The sequence below is a fragment of the Rhinatrema bivittatum genome, chromosome 7 (genome assembly GCF_901001135.1).
Source record: "Rhinatrema bivittatum chromosome 7, aRhiBiv1.1, whole genome shotgun sequence".
Lineage (NCBI taxonomy): Eukaryota > Metazoa > Chordata > Amphibia > Gymnophiona > Rhinatrematidae > Rhinatrema > Rhinatrema bivittatum.
In genome coordinates this window covers 34,587,273-34,613,756 of record NC_042621.1, presented here as the reverse complement: position 1 = coordinate 34,613,756, position 26,484 = coordinate 34,587,273, and the positions used below count along the sequence as shown (strand labels likewise).

General features: G+C 50.0%; 1 protein-coding gene across 1 annotated transcript in view; it reads right to left on the bottom strand.

Moving 5' to 3' along the window:
* The window catches only part of CDH16 (cadherin 16), a 469,853-nt gene that overhangs the window by 403,976 nt on the left and 39,393 nt on the right, over positions 1-26,484 (bottom strand). The window contains exon 3 of the mRNA XM_029610660.1: positions 12,510-12,608. Within this exon, the coding sequence (XP_029466520.1) occupies positions 12,510-12,608 (99 nt within the window). The remainder of the gene's footprint in view (positions 1-12,509; positions 12,609-26,484) is intronic.

Here is a 26,484-nt window from a genome sequence, read left to right as displayed (position 1 = left end):
CCAGAATTGTACACAGTATTCAAGGTGCGGTCTCACCATGGAGCGATACAGAGGCATTATGATGTCAGCTCCCCTGTGTGGGATCCTCTCCTGAGTGCAGCAAAGGGCCGTGGCCAATTCTCAGCACGGCAGGATGCCGCCAGTTCCCAGGAATAGGCCCCACCATGGAGCATGTGTGCGCTAACTGCCCTTCACTTCAAGGCGGGAAGACTCCGGTGGTGCCTCTTGATAACATCACCTTGCCAGCCCTATAAAGGGCTGAGTCTGACTTCCACTAGTGCTTCGGCAATAGGTCGTCATGCTTAGAAAAGTGCTTGCCACTGAGTTCCTGTTCCTGGTTCCTGTTTCTGGTCCTGTTGTATCTCCTGAGTTCCTATATCTCATTCCTGTTCATCTTGGCAGTCCAGTTCATCTTGAGTACTTGTCCTTGTGGTCAGTCTTGGCGCAAAATGGCGTCGGCCGTACGGCAACACGATTCGACTGCAGGAGGTCGTTCTGGACCCCCGCTGGACTTTTGGCAAGTCTTGTGGGGGTCAGGAGGCCCCCCAAGCTGGCCAAAAGTCCCTGGGGGTCCAGCGGGGGTCCGGGAACGATCTACCGCGAATCCTTTTTCCGTATGGAAAAAGGATTCGCGTGCAGGAAGTCGTTCCCGGACCCCCGCTGGACTTTTGGCAAGTCTTGTGGGGGTCAGGAGGCCCCCCCAAGCTGGCCAAAAGTCCCTGGGGGTCCAGGGAACGACGGCACTGGCGCCGGCGCTACCTTTGCCCTGTCATATGACAGGGCAAAGGTAGCGCCGGCGCCATTTCTACAACGCACGGAGGTCCGAGAGAAAGAGATCACACCGGGACCCTTCCTCTGGACCCCAGGTAATTTAAGGCATTTGGGGGGGGTTCGGGAGGGTGGGGGATTTATTGTAAAGGGTCGGGGTGGGTTTTAGGCTTGTTTTAGTGTGCCGGTTTTCCCGCCCTCCCCCCCCCCCCCCACTGGACCCCAGGTAATTTAAGGCTTTTTGGGGGGGTTCGGGAGGGTGGGGGATTTATTTTAAAGGGTCGGGGTGGGTTTTAGGGATGTTTTAGTGTGCCGGTTTTCGATTTACACGATTTAAACGATATTTAAAAAACCCAAACTGCGACGATCCGATTCCCTCCCCCTCCCAGCCGAAATCGATCGTTAAGACGATCGACCACACGATTCACATCTCTATGGGCTACTATTGGTGAAGCTCCAGTTTGTTTATTTATTTATTTATTTATTTGCTTTTATATACCGACATTCGTTGGAGTACATCACAGTTGGGCCTCTGCTCCTGCCAGCTCCGCCTGCTGATAGTTGGAAACTGGAGGGCTCCTCCCTGCAGGTAGCTCCAACTCCCCCTCAGCCTAAGGGTCCACTTCTGCAACACAAACCTCCTCCCTCATTTCTTCTACCTGTTATTTCCACCTGCCCTTCTAATTGTGTTCTGTGTCTGTTCCAAGCAATTCTTTCATAGTCTGCATTGCCACCACTTCTGCCAATAGGCTATTCTATGCATCTACTAGCCTCTTTGTAAATACATATTTTATTATGTTTCCTCTGAAGCTTCCTACGTGCAGTTTCAGTTGATGACCTCTTGTCCTTGAACATTTTTCTATATAAAATTTCACCTTTCTATACTTTATTGAAATCTGTCAAATATCTCTTCTGTTGTGTATGTGGACCATTGGGCTGAAGTGAGATTGGCTCTACCTGTTATCAACATCAGCAGACCCAGTTGAAGCAGAGACCGGACAGATCTTTCACCTATACTAACCCACGTTCCTCTTGGGTTGAGCCTTTGGGTGCCGGGGCCTGCAGGACTTAGGCGAGGGTCTCTGTTGATGATGGAAGTTGTGGTCTTAGGTCTAATGTAGATGTTCGAAGTTCTTGTGGCCGTGTTGAGCCCCCTTGCGAAGATGACGCCATTCTTCAAGAGTCAGTTTGACAATCAAGAGCTCTTGATCTGCAATACTGTAGTTGCATATGACCAAGGAGAATTTCCTAGAAAAGAAGGAACATGGACGAAGTACCCCCTTCTGGAGTGTGTTGGCTGAGGACAGTCTCTACCCCCAGGGTAGAGGCATTTGCCTCTAAAATGAAGGGTCTTATGGGATCCGGTTGACATAGACAAGGCTTATGAGCAAAGGCATTCTTTAACTTCTGGAAAGCCTCAATAGTTTCTGGTGGCTAGTCTTTGGTGTTAGCATCCTTGCTGGTAAAGACAGTAAGGGGAGCTGCCACAGATGAGTAATTTGGAATAAACTAGTGGTAATAATTAGCAAACTCCAGGAATCTTTGTAAGGCCCAGAGTCCCACTGGGCGAGATCAGTCCATGATGACTTTCACCTTGGCAGTGTCCATCAGAAATTTGTTCTGCGAGACTATGAACCCAAAGAAGGTGAGCTCCTCTTGTTCAAAGAGACATTTTTCCAGTTTGGTGTATTCTCTCACACGTGTTGCTGGATGGTGCAAATATCTCTACAATGAGAACTCAAAGTCTGGGAAAAGATCAATATGTCATCCAGGTATGCAACCATGCAGCTTTACAGCTGATCATGTAAGATCTTGATGACCATTTTCTGTAAAACTGCTGGGGCTTTGCAAGGCCCTAAGGGCATGACCAAATACTCATAGTGTCCATGATGGGTGTCAAATGCAGTCTTCCATTCATCACTGGCCTTGATGAAGATGAGGTTGTATGCACCCCTGAAATCCAATTTCTTGAATATCTTGACACCCAGTAGGAGATCAAAGAGTTCTCCTATTAGAGGTAATGGATAATGGTCCTTCTTAGTAATGGATCTCTCAGGCTGTGGTAGTCTATGCACGGCCTGAGAGATCCATCTTTCTTTGCAATGAAGAAGAACCCAGCTCCTTGAGCATAGGCTGATATGACATGAGACTTTGGGAAAGATAGAGGGTAAACCCAGCCTCGCAGGGACATAGCTCCCAGAATAATCTCTGTGCAGTCAGATGTGCGATGAGGAGGCAAGATCTCAGCAGTCTATGTGAAGACATCCTTGTAATCCACATACTGGAAAGGAAGCCCTGGAAGTACGAAAACCATGGTCAACAGACAAGGAGGTTTCACAGGTACCAACAGGAATTTGTATACCTGTGGCCCCAGCAGGCGAGTGTTGTGCCTGTCGGTCGCAGATGGCTGCGACCTCTCATGCTCATCTCTCTTTTCCCTGCCCTGTCAATCATGGGAAGAATGGCGGCCTCCGCCAACCAATGCCAACCTCTCCCCGGCATCCTTGGGACAGTGTGAGCACTGCCGACTGCCATCGTACTTCTGGAATCACCTAGGCATGCGAACAGGGCCTCCTTTTGTATACGTCATGGCGGGAACCTTGGGGGCGTCCCCTCCCAATGACGTCAACCCACTAGTGTATTTAAGCTGACCGGCCCACTGCTAAGACGAGTTAGCAAGGAGATCACTCATTGTTAAATCTGCTCCATTCCTTGGATCTTCAGTTCCAGTTCACTTCATGGCATTTGGACGCTCTGGGTAACCACTCCACGGGGGCCCTTTTGCGTCTTGGCTATCTGCTCCTCAGAGGGCCTTCCTGCCTCGGACTTCGCTTGACCCGCTCCTCGGGTCTCTCGCCTGGAACTTCCTTGTGTGAGTACCATCTTCAGTACTTGATACCAACACTGCTGAAGTCTCCATGGTGTACCCCGTGCCTCGGGCCACTAACGTTCTTCAGCATCATCGCTTCCACACTTCCTCTGCTGCAAGGTATTGCTGCATCTACTCAAGATCCTCAGCTTGGTTCTTGTATCTCAGACCTCATATACCTCGTCACCTACAGTACAGTTCCTTGGCATACCCCACTCTGCGGGCCACTACCGGATATGTACTTCTGAGGTAACTTCATCAGCTTGCAGGAATCTCCTGGTGTATTCCACGCTGCGGGTCACTATCGGATCTTCTCATCTGCAGTATCACCCTGGGAACATCTTATTGCTATTTGAACTGTTTATTGAATTTCCCACTCCTCAGGTTATGCCTAATCTTTTCTTACCATTAAAGTCTACCTTACAGCTGTGTTCTACGTCGCTGAGACCACACCCACCGATGGTGAGGCTCACAGGGCTCCTCCCTGTGGGTGGAGACATCTCTCACTTTGGCCCAGGGTTCACAAGTTCCTACAAAACCATAACAGATTGCTAAATCCATGGACCCGGCTCAGATCTCAGCCCTTCAGGCCATCCCTGGCCTGGCCCAACGTCTTGCCAAACAACAAAGGACTTTGGAGACTCTGGCTAATGCCTTTAACCAGCTAAACTCTCAGCTGAATTCTACAGGAATGCCTGACAAGGCCGTTTCCTCTCCACAGATGACACCTGTACATCTCTCCATGCCCTTTCCAGCACCTAAACGCTTTACCGGTGATCCCCTGTTATGTAGGGGCTTTCTAAATCAGTGCTGTATGCACTTTTCATTGCAACCTACTTACTTCCCAGACATAGTCTCCAAACCTACGTATATACTGTCTCTACTAGACGGAAAAGCCCTGGCTTGGGCTTCACCTCTCTGGGAATGTAATGACCCAATACTCAAGGACTTGACGGGGTTCCTCACGCTCTTTCGTTCTGTATTCGACGACCCTGCCCACAAGACGGTTGCTGGATCTGCTCTTCTGCATTTACAACAAGGTACCAGACCTTTCATTGACTGTTATTGAGTTTAAAACCTTGTTCTCAGAACTACATTGGGACCTGAGTTGCCTACGGGCTATTATCCTGGAAGGTCTTAACACTCGCATCAAAGACGAGTTAGCAGCTCGAGAACTCCGTGATACTTTGGACTCTCTCATTGTCGACTGCGTGAGCATTCTCAAGAAACCAAAAATCCTAAGAATATGTCATCTGGGGTTCCTCGCTCTCGTCCTATGCCAGTCACTCAGATCGCACCTGCACCCAATATCTAGGAGGAAGAACCGATGCAGCTAGGCCGCAGCCACCTGATGTTAGAGGACTCTTTCTAGGTCTCACCTCTCCATCTCCTCCACTGACTCTCCCAGTCTCTATTATTTCAGATGCCCTCGAATTCCACACACTAGCCCTAGTCGACTCCGGGGCCAGTGAGAATTTCATACTCCGCTAACTCGTAGAGCACCTATGGATCCCTACGGTTCGGACACCCACTCCACTATTACTATCATCTATACACTGTGAGCCTTTGCTTGGTGAGGTTTCTTATACCACTCATCCTCTTCGTCTCTGCACTGGGTCTCTACACTCTGAGACTATTACATTTCTAGTCCTGGATAAGACCATATATCCGGTGGTACTCAGAATACCATGGCTTCAAATTCATTCACCCCAATTTGATTGGAGCACTCTGGAACTATCTCAATGGGGAAAAGCCTGCCATGGAAGATGTCTAGAGGCAGTGACTCTCATGCCTTGCCTAACTACTACCACCTCCCTTCTGGGATTGCCACCACAGTACCAGTCTTATCAGGATGTGTTTTCTAAACCAGCGGCAGATACCTTACCACCTCACCGATCCTTTGACTGTGCCATCAACCTAGTACCAGGGGCCGAGCCTCCTAGAGGAAGGGTATACCCACTTTCTCTATCCGAGACAAAGGCTATATCTCCTACATTCAGGAGAACTTGGCTAAGGGCTTCATTCGGTCTTCAAAGTCTCCATCTGGAGCTGGATTCCTTTTCGTGGGTAAGAAGGACGGATCGCTTCGCCCATGTATAGACTATCGTGGCTTGAATGAGATTACCATGAAAGACCGCTACCACTGCATTGATCTCCGAACATTTTGATCGGCTCCAAGGAGCCAAAATATTCACAAAGCTGGACCTCAGAGGAGCATATAATCTTGTTCAAATACGCCGGGGCGATGAATGGAAAACAGCATTTAATACCCGCAACGGCCATTTTGAATACTTGGTCATGCCCTTTGGCCTTTGCAACGCCCCAGATGTGTTCCAAAACATGATGAATGAAATTTTCAGAGACATGTTGTACGACTGCGTAGTAGTGTATTTTCCCAGGACCTACAGACCCACCAGTTGGACGTCTCCAAGGTTCTACAGAGACTCAGGGATAACCATCTATATGCCAAACTAGAGAAATGCTCTTTCCACCAGGAGTCTGTTCCCTTTTGGGGATATGTTGTGTCCAGTCGGGGGTTCCAGATGGATCCGCAAAAAACCAAGAGCATTCGGGACTGGCCTCAACCTACTGGCCTAAAAGCTCTACGCAGATTCCTCGGATTCACAAACTACTATAGATCCTTCATTCATCACTACTCCACCTTGACCACACCTCTTACTGCCATGACGCGCAAGGGAGCCAATCCCTCTCAGTGGTCCTCTGAAGCCATTGCCGCCTTCCAGGAACTCAAGAAGGCGTTTCTTCAGGAGCCATGTCTACGCCACCCTGATCCTCGATGACCTTTCATAGTCGAAGTAGATGCCTTGGACGTTGGAGTTGGTGCTGTCCTCAGCCAGCACAGTGACACCCATACGTTGCACCCATGCACTTTTTTCTCTCTGCATTTTCCCCCTGTCGAGCGGAACTACGGAATAGGAGATAAAGAGTTTTGCGATCCCGGGCTGTGCCCCAGGATCCCCACTCACCACTCTGGCCGCGGGAGCTCCCCTCCGGCCGTCCAGGCCCGAGACGCGGCCTACCGCGGTGTCCTCCCTGCAAGGGAGACACCGACGACGATCCGCTGCTGGCCCCGCCCCCTAGGCACATGCGCATGCAGGTGCTCTATATTTAAAGGGGCCAGCGCGGGAAAACTGAAGACAGCCTCCTGATGACGTCAGACGCTGCCAGGTTATTTAAACCCGGCAGTCACAGCTAACCCTCGCCTTGCAATGAGGTTCACTCTTCAGAGTAGCTAGTTGTGCTTCCTGCTTCCCGGTCCCTGCTTGTTCCTGACGTCTGATTCCTGGATCCTGACCTTGCTTCGTTCTTCGAATCCGGCTTCAGCTTCCGTTACTGGTTTTGGCATTCGACATCGACTTCTGGCTCCCGACCTTGGCTTGTTCTGGACTTCGGCTTAGTCTCTCTCCACTGCCGCAGGTACTTCTTCTTCACCCACCCGGAGGTTTCTCCTAAGCCCCAGCAGCTCAGGTCCTCACGGGCTCCTCCCGGGGGAACCACGGGCTTCCAAGGGTGAAGTCTCTCCTGACCTCCTGGGTGCCATCTCATCATCAGATACCTCGGCAGGCTGCTCTTCTGATCCTTGGTCGCATAGGATCCACCTAAGACCAAGAGGCCCAGGTCCCTACGGGCTCCTTCTGGGGGGACCTCGGGTTTCCAGTGATGAAGCCCTCTTCGACGTCTCTCCTCAGCGCTGCCTCCCGGCTGCGACGCCCACTGTGGGGTTCCACAGCACTACACCTGCTGTCTCAACCGGCCCAAGGGTTCACGATCCTAACAGTTTGCAAGGCCATGGACCCGGCAGACCTCTCGACCTTGAAAGCCCGTCCGGGAATTACACAAAGGTTGCAACAGCAGCAAACTTGCCTCGACTCACTGATGGCAACTGTGCAGAGGTTAGTGGACAGGGTGGAAGGAGCTGCCGCTTCCAGTTCCCCAGTACCGGTAGCCATCCCTATTGCGGGGCCGTCTGCGCCTATACAGATGCCATACCTTCGTGGTACTCACGGGATGTGAAATAATGTCGCGGATTCTTGAACCAGTGTTATATCTGCTTCAACCTACTACCAGCACAGTTTCCCACAGACCAGATCAAAACAAGGTACATTATCTTCCTGTTGGATGGGAGGCCGTTGGCTTGGGCCTCTTCCCTATGGGAGCGTCAGGATCTCCGCTTAGCCAACTTAGTTCAGTTCATCATGTCCTTCCAATGGATCTTTGATGAGCCCTCCCGTGGACCCACGGCTGCGTCCGAATTGCTCCAGCTACGGCAGGGTAACCGTCCCTTGGCGGAGCACACCGTAGAGTTTCAGACCCTTGCTGCCGAGCTGAACTGGAGAAGCGATAGCCTGCACGGCATATTCCTGGAGGGGCTCTCTCCACGACTTCAGGACGAGTTGGCAGCCAGAGATCTCCCGGACGACTTGAATGATCTTATTGACCTGGCTGGCCGCGTAGACCACCGCATCCAACGCCGGTTCCGGGAGAGGAGACCCACCCGGGGACTCAGGGGCTCTGGAACCATGCCTCCCCGAACCAGGCATTCCCCTTCTGCCTCCCCGGGGCCACATGATACAGAACCCATACAGTTGGGTTGGGGTTCAATTTCCCAAGAGGAGAGGAGAAGGTATGTGTTTATATTGTGGGGGCAAGGGACATTTCCTTGCCCGCTGTCACGAGCGACCTGGAAACGCTCGGACCTAGAGTCAGTCGGGGAATTAACTCTAGGTAACATCACCTCTGCCTCCCCATGTACCATTCCAGTAACCCTGATTCTCCCGGACGGAAACTTCGATACCCTAGCCCTGGTAGACTCCGGAGCCGGGGGGAACTTTATCCTCCAGGACCTGGTACAGCAACTCCAGCTTGGGGTTCAACTTCAGAAACCCCCCATACGAGTGTCTTCGATCCAGGGGACCCCACTTCCTGGAACCATTTCCACTCGTACTCAGCCATTAACACTACGCACTGGCCTCCTACACATCGAGGAGATCTTGTTCCTCATTCTGGAGAAATCCATACATCCAGTCGTGTTAGGTCTGCCATGACTTCGGAAGCACTCTCCCGTGATCAGTTGGGACTCCCTCCAGATTACGTCCTGGGGTCCAACCTGCTTTAATGAGTGCCTGTCTGCCTGGCCTCGACCGCTGGTACCTCTCTTGTCAACACCACTAGCGCTACCACCCCAGTACCACGCCTTCTGAGACGTATTCTCGAAGGAGAAAGCCAAACTACTTCCCGAGCATCAGCCCTTCAATTGTGCGATCAACCTGATCCCAGGCACCACGCCCCCTCGAGGACGGGTCTACCCGCTATCACTCCCGGAGACCCAGGCCATGTCCACCTACATCAAGGAAAACTTGGACCGAGGGTTCATCAAACCGTCCAACTCCCCGGCCGGAGCCGGGTTATTCTTCTTGGATAAGAAGGACGGGTCCCTTCGACCCTGTATCGATTACCGCGGTCTGAACAGCATTACGCGGCGTGACCGCTACCCGCTACCCTTGATCCCAGAACTTTTGGATCAGCTACATGGAGCCAAGGTCTTCACAAAATTGGATCTCTGGGGGGCATATAACCTGGTGAAAATTCGGCCCGGTGACGAGTGGAAGACCGCATTCAACACAAGAGATGGCCATTACGAATATCTTGTCATGCCCTTCGGCCTCTGCAATGCCCCGGCCATGTTTCAGAACCTCATAAACGAGGTACTCAGGGAAATGCTGCACACCTCAGTGATTGTTTACCTTGATGACTTGTTAATATATTCCAAGGACTTGGAGGCACACCGCCAAGATGTCCATCAAGTACTTCAGAAACTGCGGGAGAACCGGCTTTATGCCAAATTGGAGAAATGCCAATTTGAACAAGAGTCACTACCCTTTCTGGGGTACATCATATCCTCCACAGTGTTCCATATGGACCCAGAGAAGGTCTCAGCCATCAAGAATTGGCCTCAACCTGTGGGAGTCAAGGCGCTACAGTGGTTCCTCGGCTTTGCCAACTTTTACCGGCAATTTATCCCACACTATTCCAGCATGGTGGCCCCGCTGACGGCTCTTACGAGAAAGAGGGCCGACGCTAGGAATTGGTTGGCCACAGCCGTACGAGCCTTTCAGGATCTGAAGAATGCCTTCCTCCAGGACACCTGCCTCCGGCACCCGGACCCTCAACGCCAATTCATCATGGAGGTGAACGCCTCCGACATGGCAGTCGGAACTATTTTAAGCCAGTTATCCAATAATGGTAAATCCCTGCAATGCTCCTATTTCTCACGCAAGTTCTCCCCCGCAGAAAGAAACTACGGCATAGGGGACAAAGAACTACTGGCCATCAAGCTAGCGTTCCAGGAATGGCGCCAGTGGTTGGAAGGAGCCCAGCACCCAGTGGTCGTTTACAACGACCATAAAAACCTAGAGTACCTGTGCCGCGCCCAGCACCTTAATCCACAGCAGGCGCGCTGGTCCCTCTTCTTCAGCCGATTCAATTTTTCTCTCCGCTACAGACCGACAGCTAAGAACGCCCGAGCGGATGCTCTCTCCCGCACGACAGAGACTGACGATACCACCGATCCGCCTCAATATATCCTGGACCCAGCCAAAGTTCTGTTAGCCGCATCCGAGGTGGTCCCCGCGGGTAAGACACCGGTGCCCGCTCGTTCATGAAGGAAGGTCTTAGCATGGGCCCACGATTCCCTGACTGCAGGGCATCCAGGAACTGCCCGGACACTAGAACTTCTGACTGAGTTCTACTGGTGGCCGCAGGTCAAGAGAGACGTTCGGCTCTATGTCCAGTCATGTCCTACCTGCGCCTGGCAGAAACCCTTGCAGGGTCATCTCTGGGGTCTCCTTCAGCCGCTACCTGTACCTACTGAGCCCTGGACCCACCTATCCACGGACTTTATTGTGGAATTACCACCCTCTGATGGAAAGACCGTGATCTGGGTCACGGTCAACCAATTCTCAAAGATGGCTCACTTTGTGCCTCTCGCTAAACTACCTACAACAGCAGAGTTGGCCAACCTGTTTACACAGCATATCTTCCGACTGCACGGATGTCCATTGCACATCGCTTCAGACCATGGTCCTCAGTTTATGGCGAAATATTGGAAGGCCCTTTGCAAGAAGTTCGGAGTGCAATTGGATCTGACTGCCGCCTTTCACCCCCAGGTCAACGGCCAAGCCGAGCGTACCATCCGAACTCTAAAGGCTTTCCTCCGGGCCTCCGGTGGAGCGCACTGTTAACCAACGTTTGGACACGCGTTTTCGATTCAATAAGGGGTAATAGCGCATCAAAAACACGCGTCCACCCCCTCCCCCCCCCCCGAAACTAATAGCGCCCGCAACATGCAAATGCATGTTGATGGCCGTATTAGTTATTCCCACGCGATTCAGTAAGTAAAATGTGCAGCCAAGCCGCACATTTTACTTTCAGAAATTAGCGCCTACCCAAAGCTAGGCGTTAATTTCTGCCGGCACCTGGAAACTGCACAGAAAAGCAGTAAAAACTGCTTTTCTGTACACCCTCCGACTTAATATCATGGCGATATTAAGTTGGAGGTCCCAAAAGTTAAAAATAATTAAAATTTAAAAAAAAAAAATTAAAATCAGCCCGCGGCTCGCAGGTTGAAAACCAGAGGCTCAATTTTGCCGGCGTCCGGTTTCCGAACCCGTGGCTGTCAGCGGGTTTGAGAACCGACCCCGGCAAAATTGAGTGTCAGCTGTCAAACTCGCTGACAGCCGCCACTCCTGTCAAAAAACAGGTGCTAGGGATGCGCTAGTGTCCCTAGCGCCTCTTTATACCGCGGGCCCTAATTTCAATATTTTTTTTTACTGAATCGCGCGCATAGGAGAGCAGGCGCTCTCCCACGACCTTTACTGTATCAGCCTGTTAGACAGTAGCTTGCCTCCATTTCAGCATATTCTCATTGACTGTATGACACACAGTCTGCTGCTTTTATGATTCCCTAGGCTCGGCTCTGCCTGGAGGTGGGGACTAGAAATGATCCGTACTACCTGCTTCCTATAGGGCTTAAGAAAAAGAAAAGTAAGCCCTGGTCAAGGCTATATGCAGCACTGCTGCAGCAGAGACTGGGGAGAGCCTAGCCCACAACACAGCTCCAGATGGAATTCTGCTTTCCCACATGGAGCCAGAGCAGCTAGGGCTAGTGCAAAGGTATTAGAAACCAGGGGCAGATTACAGGAAAATATATATAGCGCTACACCACATACACAGCACTGTACAAACACACAAAAAGGCAGTCCCTGCTCAATTGAGCTTACAATCTAATAAGAAAAACATTCAGGACAAAAGACTTGGTTAAAAGAAAAGAAAGTCAAGACTAAAAGCAGACAATGAAGCATAAGATTTAAAAACAGTTTAAAAAAGGTGGGTGTTTAGATGGGATTTAAACATGGCAAGAGAGGGAGCATGTCGCACCAGTTCAGGAAGACTATTCCAAGCACACGATGCAGCCAGGTGGAAAGCATGGAGTCGGAAACTAGCAGTAGATAAGGGCACGGAATAGGAGTGACTTATCCGACGTGGGGAGTGCAAGAGGAGGGGTGTAGAGAGAGATTAGTGAGGTGCTGCAGAGTGAAGGCATTTGTAGGTGAGAAAGAGGAGCTTGAACTGTATGCGGGAGCCAATGCAGTGATTTCAGGAGAGGGCTTATGTGAGCATAGCGACTTTGGCGAAAGATAATTCATGCAGCTGAATTTAGTACAGATTGTAGTGGAGGGAGATGGCAACCTGTGAGGAGCAGGTTGCAATAGTCTAAGCGGGAGTAGATGAGAAAGTGGATAAGGGTTTGGGTAATTTGTTCAGTCATGTGAAAAACCAGTAATATATGTACCTTTGTTAGATACCATGGAAATGAACCATCATAATTCTCTGGAACCTCTACACGTTGCTCAGTGCTAGCGGGATGAAGCATTGACAGCAATATGGAAACCTGTTCAACAACAAAAAGCATCAATAATTCAACTAGCAGTTGCCCTCTCCCTAAAAAGGGGTGAAAATAATAATGCAAGTACCCTTTGGATATTTTAACACTTTGAAATGAGTTTTTCACATGTGTTTCCGGAAAAATGCCTGATGCATGGCTGGAGTTTGTGTGACGATATACATGTGGCAGTTTTCAGACTGCATTGGGGCAAAGTCTGCAGGTAGCTGTCACCCAAGGGCTTTGCACCAATTTTCTAGCTGAAAGAACTCGCAGATGTTTGCACCCACTTTTTCTGTGAGTGCTTTTTTTTTCAAGTAAAATGCACGTAGAGTTAAAAATGTGATCTACATGCATTATTTTCCTCCATTGACCTAAATGCTTCTGGGAATGCCTCCTCTCAATATAACTAAATGTACACTTGCTGTGGGACACCAGGTGAACTTTTATCTGCATTGAGGGAAAGCAGTTATCAGATGACCATTGTACATGGGTAGCATGTTTTTTATACCCACATAAATCAGTTTGAAAATTGTCTTTCTCATGTTTTGTGGCTGATGAAGGCATGAGTATGTGATATGGGAATTAGGATCCTTTAGCCATGTAGAAGTTAAAGCCTGGATTTTCAAAGGGCCAAGTGCGCAAATACAGTGCATGGCTGGACCCTACTCACACCAGGCGCATTTTCTTGCGGGCCTGGCCATGCCCATAACCACCGATATGCGCACAAGTGCTGGGCCCTGAAAAAGGGGCGGGACGGAGGAAGTGCACACTGGCAGCCGGCTGGCGCATAGAAAATACTTCTGCTCTGGAGGAGCAGTAAGTAGAAAAATATCAAATTTTCGGGTAGATAGGGGTTAGGGTTGAGAGGGAAAAGGGAAGGAAGTTTAGGCAGGGGGATAGGCAAGTTCCCTCCCAGTCCCCTCCTTAATTGGAGCGGACTTGGAGGGAACTGGGGGAGGCTCGATTGCTTGCCGCACTTATTTACGGAAAATTCATCTCCCCTGCGTGCACTGCCCGCACATGCACAAGTGGATTTTTAAATACGGCATGTTCCTTGTTGCATCGTCCCGCCACCGGTCCCATGCGCCTCAGGCCTGCCAGTCTGCTACTACCTTCGTGGACACCGCTGCTGCCGATCCCTCTAGGAGCGTGCGCGTGGCTCTCCCTGCTATTTAAAGGGCCAGCAGTGGTAAAGCTTTCCCCGGCCCCAGCTGATGACATCAGGCTAGGGGACTATTTAAACTCTGCCTGGCCATCTTCCCCTTGCCTCAGCAACAGGTCCCACTCTGCCAAGAGTAGCTAGTTGCTCTAGACTCCATGTTCCAGTTCCTGTCTCCATGTTTGTGCTCCTGGTTCCCGCTCCTGTCCTCTGACCCCGTGACTGCTTCTCTGGTTCTGACCTTGGTACGTTCTTGGATTTCGCCTTGCCTGCCGCCTGCCTTGACCTCCGACCTGTTCTTTGGTTCTTCTTGCCTGCTGCCTGCCTCGACCTCTGGCCTTCACCTGGATTCCATTGCCCACCGCCTGTCATGACCTCTGGTACGCCTGACTCCGTCTGTTGCCTTCATGGGATTCGTTGCCATCCGGAGACCTGCTCCTAAGTCCAGCCGGCCCCAGTACCCAAGGTCTTAACCTGCGGGGAATGAGGACTGGTATTGGTGAAGGTCCTGTTGGGTCTCCGCATCAAGCGTACCCGCCTCCTGATGATGAGGACCTGCAGGAGGTTCCCTCCTGTAGGTGGCACCAACCTTGTCTTGGCTAAGGGGTCCACCGACCAACAGTTTGCTGAGGCCATGGACCCGGTGGATCTTCCCAGACTGCAGGTCATCCTGGGCCTAGCCCAAAAGATACAGCGGCAGTAACAGTAGGGATGTGCATTTGTTTGCAACAAAAAAGGATATAAAGACAATATTTCCTATTTCGTTGCATTTCGGCGGGCTGACGAAATGAAAAGAAAACCCACAAAATTTTGTGTGGTTTTCTTATCTTTTTTTGGGGGGGGGGGGGGGAGAAAGGGCACATTAAAAAAACAAAACCGAAACCCACCCCAACCCTTTAAATGTAATTAATTGCAAACCCCCACCGTCCCGACCCTCCAAGGCTTGCCCGCCCCCCCCAAGATTTGCTGAAAGTCCCTGATGGTCCAGTGGGGTCCCGGGGGTGATCTCCCCCCTCTCGGGCCTTCGGCTGCCAGTAATCAAAATGGCTCCGGTGGCTCTTTGCCCTTACCATGTGACAGGGGCTACTGGTGCCATTGGTCGGCCCCTGTCACATGGTAGGAGCAATGGATGGCCTGCGCCATTTTTTAAGATGGCGCCAGCCATCCATTGCTCCTTCCATGTGACAGAGGCCGGCCAATGGCACCGATAGCCCCTGTCACATGGTAAGCACAAAGGGCCACCAGCACCATTTTGATTACTGGCAGCCAACAGCCTGAGAGTGGGAGATTACTCCCGGGACCCCTGCTGAATCACCAGGGACTTTTGGCAAGTTTTGGGGGAGGTCGGGAGGGTGGAGGGGTTGTAGCTAATTGAATTTGAAGGGTTGGGGTGGTTTGGGATTTTTTTTTTGGGGCAGCCTAAAAAAATTGGCCCGAACCGCAGGAAAACAAAATTTCCCACAGCAGGCCAATAACGAAGGCCAAACCAAAAGTTTCGGCCGAATCACATCTCTAAGTAACAGTGCCTCCAGATGCTGACTGGCATGCAGCTTGCGGCTCACCTGGATGCTACTACCTCTGCTAGTTCCACTGGTCCTGCTACTCCAGCTCCTCCCACATCTCCGGCAGCGACAACAACAATCCATCTTCTGGCTCCTCCTCAGTATGGTGGAGATCCAAAGCAGTGTCAGGGTTTTCTCAATCAATGCTTTATGCATTTCTTCCTCCAGCTGGCCCAATTCTCTAGCGACAGTATCAAGGCTACTTTAATCCTCTTCATGCTGGACAGAAAGGCCTTGGCCTGGGCTTCTTCCTTGTGGAAGCAAAGAGACCCATTGCTGCAGGAACCGAAACACTTTCGTGCAGACCTTCAAACAGGTCTTTGATGAGCCTTGACATCTAGCCACTGTCAGTTCCGACATACTCCATCTCCGGCAAGGCTCCAAGATGCTAGCAGAATATGCCTTTGAGTTCCATACACTGGCTACCTAGCTGGGCTGGCGGGAGGACTGCCTCCAAAGCATCTTCCTGGAGGGCCTATCTCCTCAGGTCAAAGATGAACTCATGGCCCAGGATCTCCCTGAGGACCTGGATGCCTTTATAGACCTTGTGGGGAGAGTCGATCATTGCCTTCAGCAATGGCTTTGTGAATCCTGAGTGCCCTGCCAACCGGTAGTTCTTGCCCCCATCTTTCTCATGCCCCCTGGCACCGAATCCCTCAGCAGAAGCCGGCTCACCATGCTCCGAAGAACCATGCAACTAGCCAGACCCACCTCTCGCCAGAAGAAAGGCAGCGGAGACATTCACTGGTCCTCTGCTTCTATTGTGCCAGGAAGGGTCACCTCTTAGCCCAATGTTCTGTTAGGCAGGAAAACTGCCAAACTTAGGTGTCAGCAGGGAGATGACTCTAGGTTGTGCCACTCCTGCTCCCCAATGTACACTACCAGTTTCCACTGTCCTCCCACAGCGCGCCTACTCTACCTTGATGCTGGTAGACTCGGGCGCCGTTGGGAACTTCATCGCAAATGAACTAGTTATCCAACTAGGCCTGTCCACGCTACCCAGGACTCCACCCATAATCATTTCTTCGATCCATGGAGAACCTATCTCGGGCGGGATTACTCAAATCACTGCCTCCATGCACCTATGCACTGGTGTCCTGCACGAGGGGACTATTTCATTCTTCATTCTTGAGAAATCGATACACCCCATCATCTTGGGACTACCTTGGCTACAGACACACTCCCCCATTATTAATTGGGGTACCCTTCAGTTGACTTCATGGGGACTTCGGTGCCAAACTGCCTGCCTTCTCTGGGTTTAACATCCCCCTGTTTCCCTGGCAGCAGCCTCTGTGAGCCTACCTCCCCAGTACGCTGAATATGTGGATGTGCTCTCGAAGAAAATGGCAGAAACCCTTCTGGAACACCGGCCCTTTGATTGCGCCATCAACCTACTGCTGGGTACCTTGCCACCTCGGAGTCGTGTATATCTGCTAACCCTCCCTGAAACCAGAGCCATGATGCAGTATATCCAGGAGAAGTTGGAGAGAGGGTTTATCCAGCTTTCCACCTCCCCTGCAGGAGCCAGCTTCTTCTTTGTAGCTAAGAAGGACAGTATGCTCTGACCCTGCATTGACTATCGGGGATTAAATGCCATAACCGGAAAGGATCGTTACCCCTTCCCCTTTTACCAGAGCTACTTGACCGGTTACAAGGGGCTAAGATTTTTACCAGGTTGGACCTCTGGGATGCTTATAATTTGGTCCGGATCAAGCCAGGTGACAAGTGGAAGACCGCATTCAACAGCAGAGATGGCTACTACAAATATCTGGTCATGTTGTTTGGCCTGTGCAATGCCCCTGCAGTATTCCAGCACTTGATGAATGAGGTCTTCCAGGACATTTTGCACACCTCGGTAGTAGTGTACCTTGATGATGTCCTCGTCTACTCCAAAGATCTCCATTCACACCATCGAGATGTCAAGCTGGTCCTCGAACAACTTCAGACTAACAAGCTTTATGCAAAGCTTGAGAAGTGTCTGTTTGAACAAGAGTCTCTGCCCTTCCCTGGGGTATATCATATCCAGCACTGGGTTCCACATGGACCCAGAAAAGGTGGCTTGTTTACAGGAGTGGCCCCAGCTGTCCGGCCTCTGAGCCTTACAATGCTTCCTAGGATTCGCAGACTTTTACAGACACTTCATTCCTCGATATTCAAGCTCGTCTCTCCACTCACCACCCTCACCAGGAAGGGGGCTAATCCCAAGCAGTGGCCCCAAGAAGCAGTCGCGGCATTCCACAACCTAAAATGAGCCTTCCTTCAAGACACATGCCTGAGCCATCCGGATCCCACATGTCCATTTATTATAGAAGTGGATGCCTCTGCTACGGCCGTAGGGGCGGTGCTGAGCCAGCATTCAGACAAGGGAACCCTGCGACCCTGCTCCTTTTTTTCCCAGACATTTTCCCATGCTGAGAAGAACTATGGCTTTGGAGATAAAAAGCTATTGGCTATCAAAATGGCATTCAAAGAATGGCATCAGTGACTGGAAGGTGCTCAGCACACCATCACCATGTACACCGATCATAAAAAATTGGAGTACCTCCGCCATGGTCAGCGCCTGAATGCCCACCAGGCCCAGTGGTCCTTATTTTTCAGCTGCTTCAACTTTGTGCTAAGGTACAGGCCGGCTTCCAAGAATACCTGGGCAGATGCACTCTCATGAGCTTTTGAGGTGGAGGAAACGCCTGAATCCCCAGGTTACATCATTGATCCAGCTCGTATACTTCTGGCCGCTGCTCTGCCTGTCCTGCCTGGGAAGACTGCCAAAAGGTGCTAGCTTGGGTCCATGACTCACACATTGCGGGCCACTCTGGAAGAAGACAAATTCTGGAGCTGCTACAGCGGTACTATTGGTGGCCATACGTGGAGAAGGATATCAAGGCATACGTGGATTCATGTCCTACCTGTGCACAACAAAAACCCATGGTAGGACTACCTTGGGGGTTGTTACAGCCGCTGTCAGTCCCCAAAGAGCCCTGGATCCACCTGTCCACCGGTTTTGTGGTGGACCTCTCCCTCTCAAGCGGCTGCTGCATCATTTAGGTCGTCATAGACTGGTTTTCAAAGATGGCCCATTTCACTGCCCTTCCCAGATTATTTACCACGCACATCTTTCGGTTGCACGGCCTTCCTCGACATATTGCCTTGGACCGGGGGGTTCAATTCACCGCCAAGTTCTGGCATTCCCTGTGTCACAAGTTCAATATTCATTGGATTTCATCACAGCCTACCATCCCCAGGGTAACGGTGAAGCAGAACGGACCAACCATACCCTGAAGACCTTCCTCCGGTCGTTTGTGAATGATTGTCAGGATGACTGGGCCACCATTCTTCCTTGGACTGAATTTTCTCATAATTCACAAGTCAATTCAGCCACAGGCTCTTCTCCATTCCTCATCGTGTATGGGAGACAACCTGCTCCACTACTCCCTATACCATTGTAAGTGCCATCCCCAGCGGCCCAATTGACCACCCAAAAACTTCAAGAGCTCTGGAGCCAAACCCAAGACATGATTCAAAGGGCCGCACAGACGGCCAAGGAGACGACGGACAAACATCAGGATAGGGGACTATTTAAACCATGCCTGGCCATCTTCCCCTTGCCTCAGCAACAGGTCCGACTCTGCCAAGAGTAGCTAGTTACTCTAGACTCCGTGTTCCAGTTCCTGTCTCCGTTTTCCTGGTTCCCACTCCTGTCCTCTGACCCCGTGACTGCTTCTCTGATTCTGACCTCGATGCATTCTTGGATTTTGCTTTGCCTGCCGCTTGCGTAGACCTCTGGCCTTCACCCGGATTCCATTGCCCACCGCCTGTCCTGACCTCTGGTATGCCTGACTCCGTCTGTTGTCGTTGTGGGATTTGTCGCCATCCGAAGACCTGTGCCTAAGTCCAGTTGGCCCCGGTACCCAAGGGCTCAATGTGCAGGGAACGAGGGCTGGTATTGATGAAGGTCCTGTTGGGTGTCCACACCAAGCATACCCACCTCCCGACGTTGAGGTCCTGCACCTCCTGTAGGTGGCGCCAAACTAGTCTCAGCTCAGGGGTCCACCGACCAACAAAATCTACCTCTATTTCTCATATTTTTCCATGTGAACTTACGTGTAGAAGTTTGCTTTGCAAACTAGTATAACTAATGCACATAAGAGTGGATTTTCAAAGGCCTGCACGCATAAAAAGCAGAGTTTATGCACATGGCCGGGCCTTGCTCGCTCCACTCATGCTTTAAAACGGGCCCAGCCACGTGCATAAACCCTGCTATATGCATGAGTGCTGGGCCTAAAATAAGGGGCGGGGCGGGGTCTGGGCGGGGAGGGGTAGGACAGGGTGGGATGGAGGCGGTTAGGACAGAGACCATTAGCTGCTGTCCTGGGGAAGCACGCGCCGGCAACCAGCCGGCGCATGGAAACTACTGTTCAGGAGAAGCAGTAAGTAGAAAAATAAAAAATTTTCTGGTAGCTAGGTAGGGGTTGGGATGGAGAAGGGAAATGGAAGGAAGGTTAGACAGGGAGGTAGGGGAGTTCTCTCCCAGTCCGCTCCTTAATTGGAGCAGACTGGGAGGGAACTGAGAGAGGCTCGACTGCATCGCCATACATAATATTTGAAAATTCGGACCCCCTGCGTACATGTTATAAAATCGGCGCATCCATGTACGCATGCTGGGAACCGTGCGCATATGGATGCATGTGTGCTCCTTTTAAAATCAACCCCATAATTGCTGCATAAGTTACTCATAATGTCATAAAATGACCCTCCATTTGGAAAAAAAAACCTTCTGTACATCAGGCCCTAAATGTCAGAAAATGTGAACTTTCTCTTTATAATGCAATTCCTGCCTCTTGCTGTATTCACCTCACTGTGAATATTGCTGGTTTTCTGAAAGTCTACCAGGTCTGAGGGATTCTCTTGCATTGCTTCCAAAGAAAAACTACTGAAAAATCTTTCAGTTGAGAGAAACATTTGACAAAAATTCATAAAGCGATTAAAGGGTTATTCATTATATACACTCTTCTGATTCTACCATGACAGAAAAAGGGAACTGGAGACTTTAATCATACACCTCTGTGGAGAAAAGCATTTTGACTCATAGACAATGTGTCAGTAGATCAAACACGCACAACCCACTGTGAAAACTGAAAACTGGCACCTGTTGCGCCCTGCTTTTTCAAGGAAATCTGCAGAGTAGGGGTGTGCATCCATTTTCGACGTATTGGCGATCCGCAACGTATTTTGTCCTATCCGTTAAATACGTGGGGAGGCGAAACCCATCGCGACTCCCCACGTATTTAACGTATTTTCTGTTTAATTCGGTGCGCCCAGCGGCGCACGCTTTTCTTCGCCCCCATTAGATACTTACTATCTACGATTTGCACAAAATGGCAGCGCCCCTGCGGTAACCATGCCAACCTGTCTGACCCTTTCCTGTGAGTCACTGTGACTCACAGGAAAGGGTCGGACAGGTTGGCATGGATACCGGAATGCAGCGTATCCGCGCTGACATTTTCTGAGCTGCACTGAATGCAGCCAATAGCGCTGTCATTCAGTGTTCTCTGTTGATTTTACTGATGAGCCAGCACTATATAAACATCAGCACGAGGAGCCACACACTTATTTCCAGCGATGCTGTGGGGAGGTGGGCTGGGTAGAAGAGAGAGGAGGCTGAACTAAGAGAGAGAGGCTACTAGTAAAGGAAAGAAAATTATTTTTTGTTTTGCTGCAGTGCCAGGGTCAGCTACAGCTAGTCCTGTTTCTTTCAAGCTGTTTATTTTGGTCATCTCTGACTGAGAAGAGAAGCTGTGCTAGGTCAGCTAGCACTGACCACCATTTAGGGTGTTGGGCTGGCTTGGAGAGATATATTATTTTCAATTTCATCCATTTTTCTGGAGTGACAAAAATTCCTGCTTTTTTTAATTCCAATTACTTAGTCTCTCAGTGCACTGGGCTTCACTGGGCAGTTTAACAGGCTGGGTCTGTGCAGTTAAGTGCCCAGGGAGTCTGCCTCTTTTGTGCTTGCAAGCAAGCAGCTTCTGTGTGCACGCCACACACATTAGTGCACAGCCAGGCACCGTGACAGTGGGCAGTGTTACTACTCAGTCACATTAAATCCATAATGTAAGGGAAAGAGAGATGTAATCGAGTGATTGGGACTGGCAGAGGAGGCACCTCAAAAGACACTAGTGCAACACCACCAGTACAGCTAAAAAGGCAACTGTCGCACTCTAAACTCTTTGTAGGGGATGGCAGTTCCATGCCAAAAAAAATGAAATCTGACCATGATACATCGCCATCGCCACCACTTGTTTCTGGCCCTGTAGTTTTGGAGGTGAGGGAAAGGGAGGCAGAGTCATGCCAGACAAAATGTAGACACCCAAAAGCAGCAGGGGGACAGAAGTCTCGACTAACACTTAGCGTTGATAAGGTAGCGAGGTCACTGTTTGCTTCTGATTCAGATGAAGAATCTTCTTGTGTGAGATTCTCATCAGAAACAGAAGAAGTAATAGCTGACGAATCTTCGGTGGAATCAGTTAGTCCTGTCTTAGCCTCCAGAAATGTGCAGCAGGGGAGAGATGACAGTGATAATGAGGAGGAGGAAGAGCAGTCAGTACAAGCACAGAGGGTGACTGATGCCCCCTCTGGCACTGCTTCTCAGGGTGCACCCACTACCTCAACTCCAGTGCCAGCATCCACCCCCAAGGTGTTAGAGAGGGGAGGATCACGAAAGACATCTCCGATCTGGAAACACTTTAAAGTGACGGAAGACCCGCGTTATGCTCGGTGTAATTACTGTGCCAGGGATATTAGCAGAGGCAAGCAAATGGGACATCTATCTAACTTTGGCATGAACCATCATATGAAGAGGCAACACCCAACAAGATTACTGCCATCTGGGGATGGTGGCAGTTCCAGTCGGGGGACCCCTTCCAACCAGTGTGCAGTGGTAGGAAAGCAGCAGAGTCAGCCCATGCCCTCATCCCCTTCTAGCAGTCAGGCGGCAGGCCAGCAACCCCCTGACATGTGGCGGAAGCGACAATCCACCATAGAGGAAATGGGGTGGAGTGCGGTAACGCTATCCCGGGGTAGGAGGCAGGCAGCCTCAAAAGTTGTAACCAGGACCATTGGGGAAATGATTGCCCTTGATGACCAGCCCTTGCAGCTAGTGCAGAATGTGGGTTTCAAGCGTTTTTTGAAGGTCTTACTTCCAAATTACAAAATCCCATGCAGAACCACATTTAGTAGAAAGGTCATCCCCAGCCTGTACAAGCTGTGTCGCAGTCGCATGCAAGCACTGCTAGCTAAGGCAGACGGAAGAGTGCATTTCACCTGCGATATCTGGACCGCCATGAATGCTGCACACTCTTACCTCTCTCTGACAGCACACTGGTGGGACATGGCTGAGGCAGGGGCAGCCAGCAGCTCTATTACTGAAGATGTATCAGGGTGGAGGTGGGCTTTACTGCACACCCACCTGACGGACCAGTCCCATACCGCTGCCAATATTTTAGCATGCATCAGACAGATGCTGGCAACTACACCAGCGAGACAGGAAAACGCAGGCAGGGTTCTTTGTCACAGACAATGGTGCAAACATGGTGAAGGCAATAACCGATGGGCGGTTTAAGAACATCCGATGTTTTGCACACACTCTGCACCTGGTAGTGAAGTCAGCTCTGGGCTTGGAGTCCAATGAAAAAGAGAATGAATACCTGCATAGGTTAATACAGAAGTGCAGGAACATAGCAGCACACTTCCACAGAAGTGTCAAGGCGGGGCAGGTTCTCCGACAAAAGCAGACTGATTTGGATATGCCTCACAAGCGTCTCATTCAAGACATTGCCACCCGGTGGAATTCCACATTTATGATGCTGGAGAGGTTACTGGAGCTGCAGACACCCCTTCATGAACTTTCTGGTACAATGGACATAGGTGTGCAGAATCCCCTAGGGCATCATGATTGGTTAGTCATGAGTCAGCTGGTAAAAATCCTGCAGCCCTTCAAGGATGTCACGGAGGAGCTGAGTTCCAGAAGTGCTACCTTGGCTGACATCATCCCTATAGTTAATTTCCTGGATGAACATTTGGAGGCCTTTAAACAGGAAGAGGGAATGACTTTTGAGGTGCTGCAGTGTCTGGACGTTTTGCAGCAGCAGGTGAAAGACAGATTAAGGCCTTTAACAGACGACTGCACATACACCTCTGTCTGTGATCCCCGTGTGGAAGGTAAACTCTCCCTACAGTCCAATTGTCTGTCATATGTGAAGGAGCTGCTGTTAGCAAAGATCCGTGAACAGGAGCGCCATAGGCGGAGACAGATTAGTCTTGAAGCAGAGGTGGAAACAGCAGGCACGTCAGAGTTGTGCTGCTAGCCCAAGCAGGAGCAGCACTGTGTCAGCGACAGATAGTACCTCCTCCTCCACGTCAGAACGCCCAAGGCATGTTGCCCATAAAGATTCATCAGTTGTGCAACGGGCGAGAGAGAAAGCAGCTGGATTGAGTGACTCTGAGCCCGCCCAAGCACAGGAGACAGCAGCACAGCTGTCAGTGACACAGTATCTCTCAGAGCCAATAGAGAAAATGCAGACAGATCCGCTGGCATATTGGGCACACAATTCCACTGTCTGGCCACACCTATCCAAAGTGGCTCAGCGATATCTGTCATGTCCACCAACCAATGTGCCCAGTGAACGTGTCTTTTTTCAATAACAGGGGATATCATGAGCCCTCACCGCTCAAGGCGGTGAAGGCTCCATCAACCAGAGTTGATGGAAATGCTAGTGTTTTTTTTTTAAAGTAAACCTGCCTTTGCTTGGGTTTCCAAATTTTCCCTGTGAATGGCAAGATGAATAAAAGCAATTCAAAGCCTTGCAGCAGCTCCAATTGCCTCCTATGCTCCAGATAATATAAGCACTGCAGCACATGTACCTGACATGAAACGCTGTGCCTGACCGTCAACTGTCCAGGCCTTGTGTTCCTTCAAGTGTTTGACCTCGATTGCTGTGCCTATTCATCCAGGCCTTGTGTTCCTTCAAGTGTTTGACCTCGATTGCTGTGCCTGTTCATCCAGGCCTTGTGTTCCTACAAATGTTTGACCTCGATTGCTGAGCCTGTTCATCCAGGCCTTGTGTTCCTACAAGTGTTTGACCTCGATTGCTGTGCCTGTTCATCCAGGCCTTATGTCCCTACCAGGGTTCGACCTCTAACGCTGTGCCTGTCTGACCAGCTTGGAGCTAATCTATAGTTTTCATGACCTTCATAATACGGGCCATTTTCCCAAGCTGTTTCTTTGTTGCTACATTAATGTTTCTAGTCATATAGAAAACTGGTGGTAGTTGTACTCTAGTTCATCCTCTGTGTTCTCATTGCTTATAGAGGCACTGTACGGTACAAAGTCAACATAGGTTGATATTGCAGATTTGGACTTGAGTAGCAGTATTCTTATTTCTGAGAGCTCTTCAAGTTCCTTTGTCATCAGCTGAAGTGCGTAAGTACAGTCAGTATTCACTAGACGCCAACGGAATTCACTAGACGCCAACGGAAACACCCCACTCTAGGGGTGAACCCGTTCTAGGGAGTTCTTTCCTGCACAAAGGAAAGGGAACTGTCTCCTGTGCCAGCCTGTCTTTCCCCTATCAAAACCACAGGGACCAGACTACCTCCACTCTGCCAGCCTGTCTTGCCCCTATCAGCTTTCTGCCACTCTGCTTTGCTGCCATACACCAGATGACTCACTTAGCTCCTTGTGGTGTTCTTGCCACTCTCATGGTTCCTCAGTGTGTTGGTGCTAGTCTATCTGCTTGCTATGTTCCCCCTTCATTGTGCTGTTGGATGTCAATGCCACTTGTCTTGCCGCTTTGCTTGTCGTGCTGCCTTCGGTTCATGCATCTGCTATCGGTGCTCTCTTTTGAAGCTGTGGTGTGTTTTTGACATTCTCACTGCTGCTTTGTGCCTCTGTTAAAGCACTCTTGCCACTTCTGGTACCCCTTTGCACCTTTACAGTGCCTTAGGCTATTCATGCCACTTTGGTGCCACTTTGCCACAGTCTAAGTACCTTGAAGCTCTTTTGTTGTTGTGGTGATTGCTCCCCAGAAGTTTCATGAAAATTGATAATAAAACCCCAATTCTGCAGCCAAAAATAGGCTGGAAATCCTTCCCCCATTGACTTTAATGGGAACCGGAAAACGAATTCACATATCGACGTATCGGATTCTCCATACGTCCGAATGCAACGGAAATGACCCCCGACGAATACGTATCACGAATGCAATGAAATTTTTTTGGCTGCACATCCCTACTGCAGAGCATGATGGGCAGAATTGTGCCTTCTCTTTGTCTTCAGAAACTGTTAGTCCAAAACCAAGAAACAAATCCTCAATAGAATACATGAAAATTCCTTAAAATATGAGACCCTTCAATACTGTCAAAGAGATGAAGCAAAGACCTTCACTGAGAGGAGAAGATCACCTTGCTGGTGGCTGAAAGGAATCAGTAAGTTTTTGCTTGGGACATTGTCTTTTTTTAAAGTATTGGGGCAAAGCTAACTATTTGGGAATATTATTTAGTGTGTTTGTGCCTTTAATAGTCAGAAAGGCAGTGAATAAACAAGTTAGACTGTTTGTATTTTTAAATAGTCAATAAGGTAGCTAGTAAGCAGTAGGTAGTGTGTTTATTTTTAAAAGTCTGCAGAACTGAGTGTTTGTATTGAAAAGACCCCCCCCCCCCCCAAAAAAAAAAAAAGTAGCCAGAAGCTAGAAATAAGCTAGGAGCAGTGTATACCTAAGTAAAAAAGTTGAATAGTTCAGCTCAGTTACTCACCTTGGAAAGGTGTTGAGGTAGTGTGATTGGGTTTGAATAGGGACCAACATTTGTTAATCAAGAGCAGTGAGTCACTCTGGCTGACTAACTGAAGTTAAACTGTTTGTTTTCCCAACCCTCCCACCCCTCGCCAACCCACCCCTAGCTCATCCCTTAATTTATAGGCAGGTGCCACTTTCACAAAAAAAAAAAAATCAACAAAAACTTTATTGAGAATTCGATCAGACCACGGTAGGCCACTACCAGACACATTGTGAATTCACTAATACATTTAAAGGACGTTAGACACATTCCTATTCCCTTAGCAACCACGACAGGCCAGATTAGATATTACCAGAAAGAGAGCATTCTC